The 13,635-nt window shown below is 38.7% G+C and overlaps 2 protein-coding genes across 2 annotated transcripts; both read left to right on the top strand.

Moving 5' to 3' along the window:
* The first annotated feature begins 3,216 nt into the window (after window positions 1-3,216).
* On the top strand, window positions 3,217-7,654 carry LOC144530496 (dehydrogenase/reductase SDR family member 7C-B-like). The gene is made up of 6 exons (XM_078270085.1): window positions 3,217-3,379; window positions 3,485-3,597; window positions 5,427-5,637; window positions 5,723-5,815; window positions 7,053-7,208; window positions 7,449-7,654. Exons 1-6 carry the CDS (start codon window positions 3,217-3,219, stop codon window positions 7,652-7,654), a joined length of 942 nt encoding a protein of 313 aa, XP_078126211.1.
* Window positions 7,655-9,236: 1,582 nt separating this feature from the next.
* On the top strand, window positions 9,237-12,030 carry LOC144530066 (protein NATD1-like). Its single transcript, XM_078269473.1, has 3 exons — window positions 9,237-9,450; window positions 10,141-10,259; window positions 10,343-12,030. The coding sequence occupies exons 1-3, from the start codon at window positions 9,297-9,299 to the stop codon at window positions 10,457-10,459; spliced, it is 390 nt and encodes a 129-aa protein (XP_078125599.1). The 5' UTR covers window positions 9,237-9,296; the 3' UTR covers window positions 10,460-12,030.
* Window positions 12,031-13,635: the final 1,605 nt, after the last annotated feature.

Raw genomic sequence — 13,635 nt, 5'->3', positions numbered from 1 at the left:
AGATAACACGCCATTTGGCTTTAGGAAAGTGGCGTGTATGTTTACTCAAAGTCATGATGTCATGTTGAAGTTACCAAGGACGTACACACATACTCACTCACACACAAACCAAAAATACAAGAAATATACTACAAATAATAAATAAGCTAAAAAAAAAATAAGATTAAATAAAATAAGATAGCAAAGATTAAAAAAATGCCAGAACAACTACTGTAAAATATACTTAGATGAATGAAAAGAACTTGATTGACAGAATTTTCGAGCCCTTCATTTCATCTCACACACACAAAATGTGTTTTTCAGCAGTTTTTAAACTAGTTATTAGTTAGTAATGTGTAAATCGTGTTTGCACTTCAGTAATACATTTTAATTTAGTGACATGCAAAACTCCGCTTAGCATTAATGATTCCTATTACAATTTGTCAATTCACTTTAGGCCTGTTTGTTTTTTTCTTTGATACTGAACAATTAAAGCAGCCAACATTAAAGAAAAAACAACCTCAAACACATATAGGTGTATGTACGTGTGACCAGTGGTGAAACGTAACTAAGTACATTTACTAAGGCAGTCTAGTACAATTTTGTTTTCCGTAGCATACTTTTTCCACCACCTGCGTACAACAAATAAAAAAATGGACAACATATACAGTATATTGATATACCCATCGCTGACTTATTGAAGTCAGTGACTTATTATGATCCTATTTCAACTCATTATTTTTGCCTGAAGATGAAAATAAAAATAAACTTGTAAACACTTTTATCTGTTCAATTCTATTAAGGGCATTTTGGTCTCACTCATCTCACCCTTTAGAACTTGACATTACCTACTGCTGCTTAGATCATTTTAAAATGCATGATTCTCAAAAACCTTGCTTTTATTCCTCAATCTGTTTTGCACTATATGTGTATGACTGTATGTGTTTATGTTAATCTGTGCAACATACAGTACTGTACATCAGAAATGTGACCTAAAAGAAGCCAGTGAAACCACCTCTCTTACCCAGCGGCGCCCTTCTCCTGACACTCTAAACATAACATGTCGACAACATGCGTGGAAAATAACTGACTCAGCTGCGCTGCTATTAAAAGAGCTCAAATCCCAAAGTATTGCTCTGGCAGCTCTGCAGGCTGTCATGTCAGAGGAGCTCTGTGTATGAGCTGCTGAAGCGTTGCAGCTCCACGGGAGAGGAATAAAAAGCCAGAGTCCAGAACACCTACAGAGGCCTAAGGAGCAGTAAGTGTTGGCTGCATGCTTATTTACTTCTAGCAATATCGAGAACAGTTAGACATGGTCGCTCTCTTTAATCTCTCAGTGACTTGTGCAAAGTGCCAAGACACTTTGTCAACTAACTGGAGGTCAACAACTCTGTTTTTATCTTTTATTTTATTCAACACAGCTGCTACACAGAATAAGAAGTGATCCATTTCTTTTTTTCCTGTTCAGTTTTGATTGTGTTAATTCATCTTTTCACTCTGCTGTGGAATAATGTGGCTAGTACTCTGTGGAGTTGCACCTTTGTGAGAGATACAGTATCTATTTCTAGGGCAGTTTATATTTAGACAAACAGCTGGTGCATGGCATGGTAAACCTAAACCAAAAGGTTATCTTCTAATTCACTGTTAGGCAAATCTAGAACATGTGAGTGCCCGTCTTTATCATGCGATGACAAGAAACTGGCCTTGTCAAGCGGTTTCTAACAGATTACATACTCTAATGTAAAGGACAGATTGTCACTTCAAGCTGATCGTGTAACTCAAACACTATGAGGTCATGGACATTATACGAGACAATGGGCACATGGTCTGTTTGGGGTTGTTTTGTGTCTCTTTGTGGTTGTTTTGTGTCTCTTTGTGGTTGTTTTGTGTCTCTTTGCGGTCGTTTTGTGTCTCTTTGTGGCTATTCTGTGTTTCTTTGTTGTTTTTTTTGGCATCACTTCAAGGTTGTTTTGCATCTCTATGTGGTCGTTTTGTGTCTTCGTGGTTGTTTTGCATGTCTTTGTAGCAAGTTTTTGTCTAAGTTGACACTTTGTGTGTCTTTATGGTCATTTTGCATCTCTTTGTGGTTGATTTTCCCACAATAAATGTAAGCAGGCAGTTCAAACAGAGGCCCTGGCATCGTGGCTCCTGATCTCTGGGCCCCTGGGCCTGTGCCCGGTAGGCCCTGTTCAGTAATCCATCCATGTTTAAGATATAATCACAGTCACAATTTCTGAAATTGAAACCATTTTTTTTTCATGCTTGAAAAGACTGCTTTGTAACCAAAACTTTTAATGATTTGAGAATGCGATTTACCTCATGAAGTACTGACGGTCTGTATATTGTTGATGCATAAAAATATCTAAATACAGTATCTAAGTATGTGCATATACGCATGAATGTCACATAGATACATTAATGATGCTGTATTTATCATTTACTCTTTGTTTTTATGACTAATATATAAGAACATGGTTAAAAAGATGTGTTCTCTGTTTTTATTTCAGAGTTGTAAGAATAGTTAGATTTAAAAATGGTTGTAGCAGGTGAGATGGATTCCAATGTTACGGAGACGGAGAGCTTTTGGGTATGAAACGCTCCTTTTTTCCCCGCAAATCACGTTCATTAGATCCTAAATGGTCTTTGACATCCCATCCCATCTCATCTGCATCATCAGAAAAAGACTTTTCCATCTAAAATGTATAAATCACAACAACATAAAGCATGTTAGCTAATGCTTATACGCTTATTTGCTTTCTTCCTGAGATATAGATGAGAGGATCGTTTAACTTTCATGTCTGTATGGTAAATATGAGTCAGCAGCCAGTTAGCGTAGCTTAGCACGAAGACAGGAAACGAGGCAAAAGCTAGCTTGGATCTGTCTGAAGGTAAAGCAATCTGTTGGTCAAAACCATCACCTCTAAAGCTCAATAATTAACCTTGTTATATTTCATTTGTTTATTTTTTACAAAAACTTAATTTTATGGGGGGGGGGGGGTTATGTGCAGGCTAGCTGTTTCCCCTTGTTTCTAGTCTTTGTGCTAAGCTAACACATTGCTGGCTGAAAGCTTTTATTTAACTTTGCGCCAGAAAGCGAATAAGCGTTCTTTCCAAAATGTCGACCTATTCATCATTTTATGAGCAATTACAAAGATATATATACTTTTGTTTTGTTTCCATTCTGCATATATATATATTTTTTTTAAATAAACAATTTTCCAGGATATCCTCCAAGAGATGGACCCAGTATGGATCACCACTGTTCTCATGGTGCCATGTGTAGTCGTGCTGACAGCTGGATTTTTCTACCTCTATAGCGTGATTATGGGTCTGTTGTCCAAAACATCTGTACGCAATAAAGTGGTGGTTATAACCGACGCTTTATCTGGGCTTGGAAAAGGTAATATTTTACTTTAAAAAATGAGAATTTGCAATCCAAAGTAGCCTACTGGTAGACTCTGGTCATCTATTTGATTTTACTTTTTTTTTTTTTAAATCAATGCAGAATGTGCAGGTGTGTTTCACAGAGGAGGAGCGAGGCTGATCCTCTGCGGGAAGAGTTGGGAGAAACTTGAAGAACTGGCCGATGATTTAGCAAATGCCTCAGACCCCACTGTGGTAAGTACAACAGCACCAAAACAGGAAACAGACTGTTGTTTACTAAAATACTCCATCACTAGTAGAAGTCCTGCATTTAGAATCCTACTAGTAGAAGTACAGAAGTATTTTCAGCAAAATGTATTTAAAGTACCAAAAGTAAAAGTACTCGTTCTGCAGATAAATGTCTCCAGTGAATGATATATCATATATAACATTATTAGATCATTAATAATTTTGTTATTAATACTGATGTATACTATATGTGTCTGTCCTTTTATGTCTGTCCTTTTAATTGTGTTGTATGTTTTTAAATGGACCTTGAGTCTAACAATAAAGCTATCATCATCATCATCATCAATGTTGGAGCAGCATGTTACTGTTGCAGCTGCTCGACTTTATAAACGGTTAGCTGGTTTAGCCCATTGGTTGCCAACCTAGGGGTCGAGCCCCTCCAAAGGATCACAAGACAAATCTGAGGGGTCGTGAGATGAGTAATGGGAGAAGAAAGAAGAAAAAACTAAGTTCTGATCCACAAATTAGTATTTCTTTTTTTTTTTACTTCTCTCTTATCTTAGTTTTGTATGTGAAATATTAGATCAGTTTAACTCTTTGGGACTCTAACCGTGATTTAAATCTGAGAGGTTTAGAGGGGGAACTTTCAACATTCATAGACATCTGAAATGTAGTCTCGCTATGTCAGACCCTCTCGCCTGGCTACTCCACATAGCATTCGGGGATGGGAGGAAAACGTGCTCTGGTTAAACGGCATTTCTTTAAACCAATCAAAATGTTATGGATGGTGGAGAAGGTTGAACCCAATTGCAGAGATGACAGGCGAAGTATTGAGCTTCAGTCTTTAGTTTAACAAAAATCCATGAAAAAACAGAAGGCGTCCACAAAAACGGCAGGTCAAAAAACAAGGAAACAAGATGAACAGGAACCGAGAAAATACACAGAGAACAGGCAGGGAAACACACAGCACACTGACACAGGGACACGCCACAAACAATGAGCTGACACCGGACGGACGGGGGAGACAAAGACTAAATACACAGGGTAACGAGGAAACACAAGACAGGTGACACAAGGCTGAGAAACAGGTGAAACACATAAGGGCAATCACAAGGGCGGGAAAACTAAGGAAGTAAAACAAGACAAGACAGAAAACAAGACCGTCAAAATAAAACAGGAAACAGGGCAAAAATACAAAACAGAAAAAACAGATTACCAATATAAGACAAAACACACCAAACACATTACACAGAATCGTCATGGGCGGTGCTAAACTCTGCACAGAGCCACTGCAAAATAGTCATGCGAGAGAAAACTCAGATTGGCCAGATAGTCTAGCTAGCTGTCTCAATTTACCCTGCAGAGATCTGAGGAGCAGTTAACCATAGTCCTCATAAATCCACCGGAGTTTAAAATTCCAACACAAATAAAGCTGAAGGAAACGGAAAATACATGCATCCAGCGGAATTTCGGAGCAGCACCGGAGCAATCCCGGAAGTGGAACGCAAAGGATATTGGACTGAAATGAGATCTGAAATGTGACAAGAAGCCAAAACCAGACACTGATTTCTTTATAAGAGGTCACAAGCCAAACATATTGGAAAACACTGGCAGGCTACTGTTGTATTTTATAAAATTTGTTACATAAACATAAAACACATAAAAAATGTTTTTTTATGTGAAATCTTAACGTGAAAATTTGTTTCAATTGACAGATAAATGTAGTGGATTAGTACTAGATGTATGAAGTAGCATAAAACGGATCAAGTAAAAACTTTAAAAACTTACTTATATATATAATATACCTCTTTATCATGACTGGCTCTCCTCCTCAGACGTTCCCCTCTAAACTGGTGCTGCTGGATTTTGGAGATATGGACAGCATGCCTGAGGTGATCTCAGAGATCCTGGAGTGTTACGGCTGCCTGGATATTCTCATCCTCAACAGCAGCATGAAAGTCAAGGCACCTGCACAGAGCGTGTCTCTGGAGATGGACAAGTTACTGATGGACAACAACTACTTTGGACCGGCAACGCTGGCCAAAGGTAGACGATAGAAACACATTTCAGTTTGTAAAAGTATGATAGTGTCGTTGTGGTTCTGCAGTGTGTTGAGACATTTCTGTTTCAGGTTTGCTGCCCTCCTTGATCTCGAGGAGAACCGGTCACCTGCTCCTGGTCAACAGCATCCAGGGGAAAATAGCTGTGCCTTTTCGCACCTCATGTGAGTTCAGAGGTTTATGAGTTCATGATGGGAAATACTCGGCTCTTATTTGAGGTGCTAGTGGAAAAAATGTGTGCAAGACTGCCATTCTCGAAAAACGCTCCCATATGTCGGTCGGACAAGCAGCAACTGGCAGCTCCCTCTATTGGCCTCCCGTAATTATGACGGAAGCAAAGCAGGAAGTAAGGTGACGAAGTATAAGAGCGCCAATTTCCACTTTAGGAGGCAGGTTGGAAAAGGAGGCCTGGGTTCGTGTCAAGTTTGAAAGTAAAAGTAAACAAATGGAACAACGTCACGTTCTGCGGCACATTCTGTGGCACGTTCTGTGGCACGTTTATGTGCATTAGTATAGACCATAGACTTTTTATTTGGACAGAAGAAAATGCAATAAAACACACCTGTAATACAGTAAAGATTAGAACAACATATGTCATATTTATAAAAATGAAAACAATAATGCTAATGTAAATGATAGGCAAAAGAAAAACAAAACTAACCAAGTCAAACTGTCCGATCAGCCCATTCAGAGCTTAGTAGATGATGTAATGTGTTTGCAGAGATACTTCAACATGAGGTAAAAGTAACGGTGGGGTGTGTCACTACCCGATGTGAGTTGAATGCAGATGTGAGTTGGGCATGCGTCACATTGCGACAGCCCCACACAGGTAGGCTAGACCAGATTGCACGCAGAGAGATAGGTACATTACATAGCATACATTTACATATACATACATTTATTATTTAGCATGAGGGATCACATTTTCACAGCATGATCCCTGATGTCAGTTCTAGATTAGAGGCTGAAGTAGCCTACAAGAACCTGCTAACGAGAGAGTTCTGTAATGTCAATACAATAAAAATGGACCTACATAACGTTCACTGCTGGCTACACGTTAGCAATCAAACACAACAAAGGCTGTCACTTGAATGGCGTTTTGAGCTAACGCTAGCAATCAAACAATCATAGATAGCTAAAACGTTTTTGAAATGATTTCCATCTTCTGTTATTGTTTGTAATGAGAAAAGTTTATTATTTTATGGATTTCACAAATTTCAGTATGACACAGACGCGCCCACCTGGCTTGCAGCCGGATCCGGATCCCTTGGCGTTATGCCGTAAACCGTTTAAATCTGAGCATGTGCAACTCACATCTGCACTCGACTCACATCGGGTAGTGACAGGGTGTACATGGCTGTGGTATAAAGATGTTGTGTTTTACTTTGCGTATTTTTCCAGACGCAGCATCTAAACATGCAGTTCAGGCCTTCTTTGACTGTCTGAGAGCTGAAGTAGAAGAGTACGGCATCTCCGTCAGCACCATAAACTACACCTTCATCAGTCGCTCTGCATCGTCTGAAAACACAGAGCCAGCCTCCAAATCCATCTGGTCATGTGAGTAAAATCAGAGGAAACCAGGCAAAAGTACATAGCGTTTTGAAAACAACTGTATATTTTTGGTCCCTAAAGGATGATTATGATTGATTTTGCCTTCTTTGAGCAACATCATTAGGGCCAATTTTGCCTTTAACAACCATTATACTTTAAAACTATATTTGATTCCCATTCTGTGGATATTTAAATATGCATAATGCCACGACATGCTGTATTATTTTGTCTCTCTGCTCTTTGCAGTGTTGTACTCTCAGAAACCTCTCGGCGTTTCTCTAGACGAGGCAGCGACCGAGATCATAAAGACTTTAAGCAACAAGAGGAAAGAGGTGGTAATTGCTCCCTCGCTCCCAAAGGTGGCCGTCTACGCTAGATCCTTCTTCCCTAATGTGTTCTTCGCTGTGATGGCTGCAGGAGTGAAGAACGCCACTGCCTCTGAGAACATGTAGTGCTGCTGGTGTACACTGTAATAATAAACTGTAATAACTGAGGATATTAATGAAATGGTTTTATGTTTTATCGTCCTTTCATCCAGGCAGGCAATCTAAAAATAATAATGATAATCTATTTGTTTTTCCTGTTGTCTCATGATGTCTTTTGAGCTACAATTAAAGTGAGTGTGGGTCTTAAATGTACTTACAGAAATAACTAAATATATGATTGAAATGATGATTTCAAAAAATGTCACAGAGTATTTGGCCTGTAAACAACATCCAATGGACACTTCATATGCATAGTTAAATGTTGATTTTCCACAGTTTTCTGCATATTTCTGTAAGTTAAAATGCATAAAATGATCATCAAGGTGCTGAATTAACTTAAAAATAGTAAATTATAAAGACAATGTTGTATCTGCGCTTGTATTTGTAGATTTAGAATACAAATAAACATATGTATGTCTAAGCCCTTTAATGTAATAGTTATTTTTTTTTCTTGAATCTATTTTGCCATTTGTTTATAATAGTTATCAGTTAGTAGGCCCGCACGATAAATCGTTATGAAATCACCATCTCGATTCACCCCTGTTCACGATTACATTTTTAAATGACTTCGATTTTTTTTTCTTCTATTTAATTAATTTATTGAAAGCATTTGACATTGACATTAACATGTTTTAATTATGTAAAGACATGTTCAAGGAGTTCAGATAGAGCCTTTAGTTCAATGTGTTATATGTCACTATTTTTGGTAGCCTACTGTACTTAAATGGCCAGTATGTACTTTATTTTTATGTGCTATAAGTGCCAAAACAAATCTATGTTTGGTACTGCCAATTTGTTTTGTTTTGTCATGGTTCATGTGTGCAATAAACTTTACACTTTGTGAAAAAACTCGTGGCAGAGAATCGTGATAAAACCGAGAGCACGGATTCTGAATCTTTGCGCAGCCGAGATCTCCGTAGGCCTCCGTAGATCCCAGAAGTTCGAATCTGTGAATATATTTCTAATTTTGCTTACATTTATAAAACCGAGAGCACGGATTATGAATCTGTCTGCACGGTTTAGTTTTTATTTATCAGCTGACCCCAGGGGGGTTCCGTACCTATCAGTTAGTATACAATTTTCACAACAGTTGGTGAGAGGACCACATGTGCTGAAACACTTTATTTTACAGGTCCATAATTTTAATACGTTTTCTGGAAATAAAATTAGATTTTTCTATGAAAAGCTCAATTTAAACTAAGTAAATGTTAATTTACTATTAGACTATTAGATTACTATTGACTACTATTAGGCTGTAGACAAAATTCACCTGCTCTATACTCTCTTATAGCCTTCACTTGCAGTTAATTTGAATGATTGAATACTTTTGCTATTTCCTCTAATTAATACCAAATTATATAGACCTTTCTAGAACATTTGCTTTAAAAAAAATCCCAGAACTGTAAAGAAATCTTGGTGTATAAATTGTGAAAACGTATAATTCCTCATAATTGAATCCATTTAAAAAATGAACCCGTTTTTATGTAGGGCTCAGGGAAAAGTTCATATTCTTGTGTGCATGTGGCGCCGTCTAGTGGTCAGTCTTTAGAAATACTACTACGTGCTGCTCAGTATTACGAGTCTTTTTACAAATATATTTTACGTATAAATGGCCTTCAAAATATGTCCCAGACTCACTGCGTTAACTCTTCGACTGAAGTCTCATCCGACCGTCGTTAGTGCGTTAAGCTCCGGCTGCGGTTTAACGGTGGAACATGACCGACAGAACCGGCGCTTCACCGTCACCCCGGGCAGCGGGGCTGGTAAGCAGAGAGAGCCGGTCAGATCCTGTAAAGGAAGCCTGGCGTCCACTCGCGGCCTGCTGAAATAGGCTTCTGTCACTGGTTACTGTACACAAACCTGTGCGATGGATTCATTTACTGTTAGAATATACAGCTATTTATTTACAGATTCTTTTGGACAGTCGTTTTTGTAAGGAGAGAAGACTCAGCTAAACTTCATTTAAAAATCTAGGAATTTAATATGACTTCGCCCAAGGGCAAAAGTTGCACTGACGATATGAATGACTTGTGCTTTAAACGATTTGGTTCTATCCGCCAAACAGTTCGGCACACATATTAACAGCAAAAGTAACACATATCAGTACATTTTTAGCTAGTTGGCCACAGTAGCAGAGTAGAAGCAGGCAAGTGGAGACCACTAAAGGTATTTTTGAAGGAAATTTGGATTTCTTATTCTTAGAATTTCTGACAGTCTAGATGCCTTTACGGCAATTGCTGCCTCCTACAGGGCAAATATATATTCCTATTTAATATCTCGCATATCTCCACAGCTCTAGGGCATGTTAGATTTGCTCATTTTGGGGTCCCTTGTTGTCTGTGATTGTGTCTGACCTGCCTATAGACCGTATATTTACAGTCTATGGAGCTGTCTTATGGTTACTGCAGCAATGTTACATTTGGTGTGAAGTCCTCTGTGTCCTCTGTCCACAGGCGACCATGACTGTGCTGTGCTGCACTACAGATTCACCGGGGAGAAGGAGGTGAATTTAATGTCAACCTATGTACCAGCGACGCTTAGGGGCCAAGGTGTTGCTGCATTGCTGTCACAGGTAAGTTTAACTTTTCCGGCATCATTCATTTTTTTGTTTTTTTGCTGTAGGCCTATTTAATGTATTTAATGTTCGTCTTACAGGCTGCCATGGACTTCCTGGTTGAAGAAAAACTCAAAGCTCATGTCTCCTGTTGGTATATAAAGAAATACATTGAGGACAACCCGCTACAACATTATAAAGAACTTGTAATCACTTGACTGCAGCCTGTTGTTCCAGTTTACAGCCTGGAATACTACCTCAAATCAACCACAACCTCATGTGTGTTACTGTAGGCTACAGTGATACAAAGGCCAAATGGAGGATGTAAAGTGGGCCATACTTGATCTTCAGCATCCAAAAGTCATGGTTTATATTCCATACTATAGAGATGCCTGATTAAACCCATTCATGTTTTTTAATTAAATTTAGGGATTGATCCTGATTACTGTTTATTTTTTATTTTTTCTTATATCCGATTGCACTTTTTTAATCTTGTTTGTTTGATTTTCTCTCAAAGTAGTAGCCTCAAATATTCAATATTGGGACAAGACATGGAAATATGTATCAAGGCATAATGTTTGGATATTGATAATGTCTGCACACTTTAAAGGAACACATCAACTTATTGGGACCTCAGCTTATTCACCATATCCCAGAGTTAAATAAGTACATACCCTTCTCATCTCTGTGCGTGTTGTAACTCTGTCTCACCCCCACCGCTAGCCTGGTTAGCACAGATCCTGGAGGTAACCGGTTCCAACTAGCCTACTGCTCCCAGTAAGTGACAAAATAACGCCAACATTTTCCTATTTACATGTTGTGATTTGTATAGTCACAGCGTGTACAAATATCAATGTCACATGAGACACAGACATCTTCTAACCGTATACAAACTGGGAACTATATTCTCAGAAAGGCGAAGCACTGCTACTCTCTGCTCCTAACCACAGGGCGTCTCAGGTGATGCAAGCAAATCACAAATCACAACATGTAAATAGGAAAATGTTGGCGTTATTTTGCCACTTATTGGGAGCAGTAGGCTAGTTGGAGCCGGTTACCTCCAGGATCTGGGCTAAGCGAGGCTAGCGGTGGGGGCGTCAGACAGAGTTACAACATGCACGGAGATGAGAAGAGTATGTATGGACTTATCTAACTCTGGGGGAGACGGTAAATAAGCTAAACTCCCAATAAGTCGGCGTGTTCCTTTAAAAAAACAACAAATACAACTTTGTCTTTCTGAGATGTATTTGTTGACAATAAAACATGATTCTTTTACTTGTAGTATATTGGTAGCACTGTTGTGAGGGTTGATAGCCAACCCAAACAACTATGCCTGTTGCTGCATCCCTGTATCACAAGATAATATTATAACTGAGGGCAAAACACTTGCTAAAAACATCACCCAGTTAATAAGGAACTCGTTTTCCATTGAGCCTAGAATCATAGATGATGTTAGGTGAATGCAGGAAGTCTTGTATTCTCACAACCTAATGAGGTTACATCTGCTACCACAGCAGCAGAAATAAATAGCTCACAGCGTCAAGTTGTCTGCAGGGGAGAGGTCTGATGAATGGTGCCTTTCAGTAAGAACTAATGATGAGAGATCTCCACATTTACCAGAAGTGACTGAACAACTAATCAAGGTTTTGATTGAATTTGGTGGAGCTGTCTTTCTCACTTGAGAAATATTTATCATCTTTTGTTTGACATCTTCAATAACAAGTAAACTCTATGATCAAATTATACATACATGCATTTCTGTGTTGTGCTAGAAATACAGATATCCTGTACAGAGAGCCTATGCTTTTGATCCAATAGATGTCAGGCTTACTCCATTATAGACGTGTCCCTTTGCGCTTATTTTGGTCTATTTCTGTCAATGTTTGATTTATATCTCAAATTACAGAATGTTCAACATCCATTACACCAATAAGAACCCATCAAAAAGCAACAGCAGCTGTTTCAAGTGAGATACAATGATCATTTTTAAACAATGACATAATTATAGCATGGATAGAAATGGTGAAAATGAGCAACTTTCAAAAATCCAATACATGCAGGCATTTTGCTAATAAATTCTGCACCATCAAACGTGTGAAAAAAGCTAACACCATTTCTTAAGCATATTTGCAGATGTCCTTCCATATGCACACACTGTAAATGTCCCTGCCAAATAGAGATCATCAATATAGCAACAAGCGCCAGCTGATCCTCTCAGCTCCATATGAGCTGTAACATGAACCCAGCGCAGACAACAGCTTGTCCAATCTGCTCCTGAATAACAGTGTGATTATAATATTCAGTGTTGTCGGCTCCAGACACATAGAAGATGTACTTTTTGTTGACAAGAATAATCTCTCCTCAGATGTGTTGTATGTGGTATACATGGACGATATGAGGCAATAAAAAAAGGACTCCCACCACTCCAACATATACTGTAGCAGGAAGACACAAAGACACCTGATAGAGAAACAAAACAGCTGCAGCTGCATCGTTTTTCTTCATAGTTGTTTCTTCATGTGGTTGCCATGCGTGTATTTGTTGTTGTTATGTATGTCTTTTTGTGGTTGTCGTGCATGTCTTTCTGGTCGTTCTTTTTTTGTGTTTTGTGTCTTTCTGGCCGTTTTGCGTGGCTTTGTGGTTTTGTGTCTCTTCCAGATTGTTTTGTCTCTTTGTGGTTGTTTTGCGTCTTTTTATGGTTTCTTTGTGTGTCTTTGTGGTAGTTTTTTGTGTCTTTGAGGTCATTGTTTGTGTTTTGTGGTCACTTACCATCTCTTTCTGATTGTTTTGTGTGTCTTTGTGGCCTATTTGTAGTTGTTTGATTGACTTTCTGATAAGAAATGTTTACAGTCCCTTGACCCCCATGCCTGTACCCAGTAGGCCCATTAAGTAATCCATCCATTATGGTAGTACAGTAATGGTCTCACTGAGAGCAATTGTCCGTCTTACAAAGGTTTGGTGACCACCAAGTATCGTCACATAGAACAACACATGAGTAAACCTTTCATGCAACTTGAGTGTAAGAAAAAGGCCAATTCAGCAAAAGATCTCTGAAGTTGAAATATAACGACATGAGACATGAGGATCTGTGTTGCAGTAGCAGCAGCTCGCACATCCTGCAGCTTGACACAGATTAGTGTGAAGACGTTGCAATTGCAGCCCTCTTCCCTTCCTCCCTCAAATAATATTGCATGGAAAGATTGGATGAAATGCATGTTGTGTCAAAGCCGAACATGTTACATTATTTCCAGAAAAAGAATCTGGGCTCTGGCCTCCTGGAAACACATTGGATGTGTGGCAACAAAACAAACAATTATATACCCTGTTTTAGAAATTGAAATCCAGGAACAAGAGTCAATCTATGTCCAGGAAATCAGCCCTGAAAAATGGGTTC

The sequence above is a fragment of the Sander vitreus genome, chromosome 15 (assembly GCF_031162955.1).
Source record: "Sander vitreus isolate 19-12246 chromosome 15, sanVit1, whole genome shotgun sequence".
In the NCBI taxonomy this organism is placed as follows: Eukaryota; Metazoa; Chordata; class Actinopteri; order Perciformes; family Percidae; genus Sander; species Sander vitreus.
Note: the sequence above shows the minus strand (reverse complement) of the source record. Positions and strands in the feature narration are given on the sequence as shown.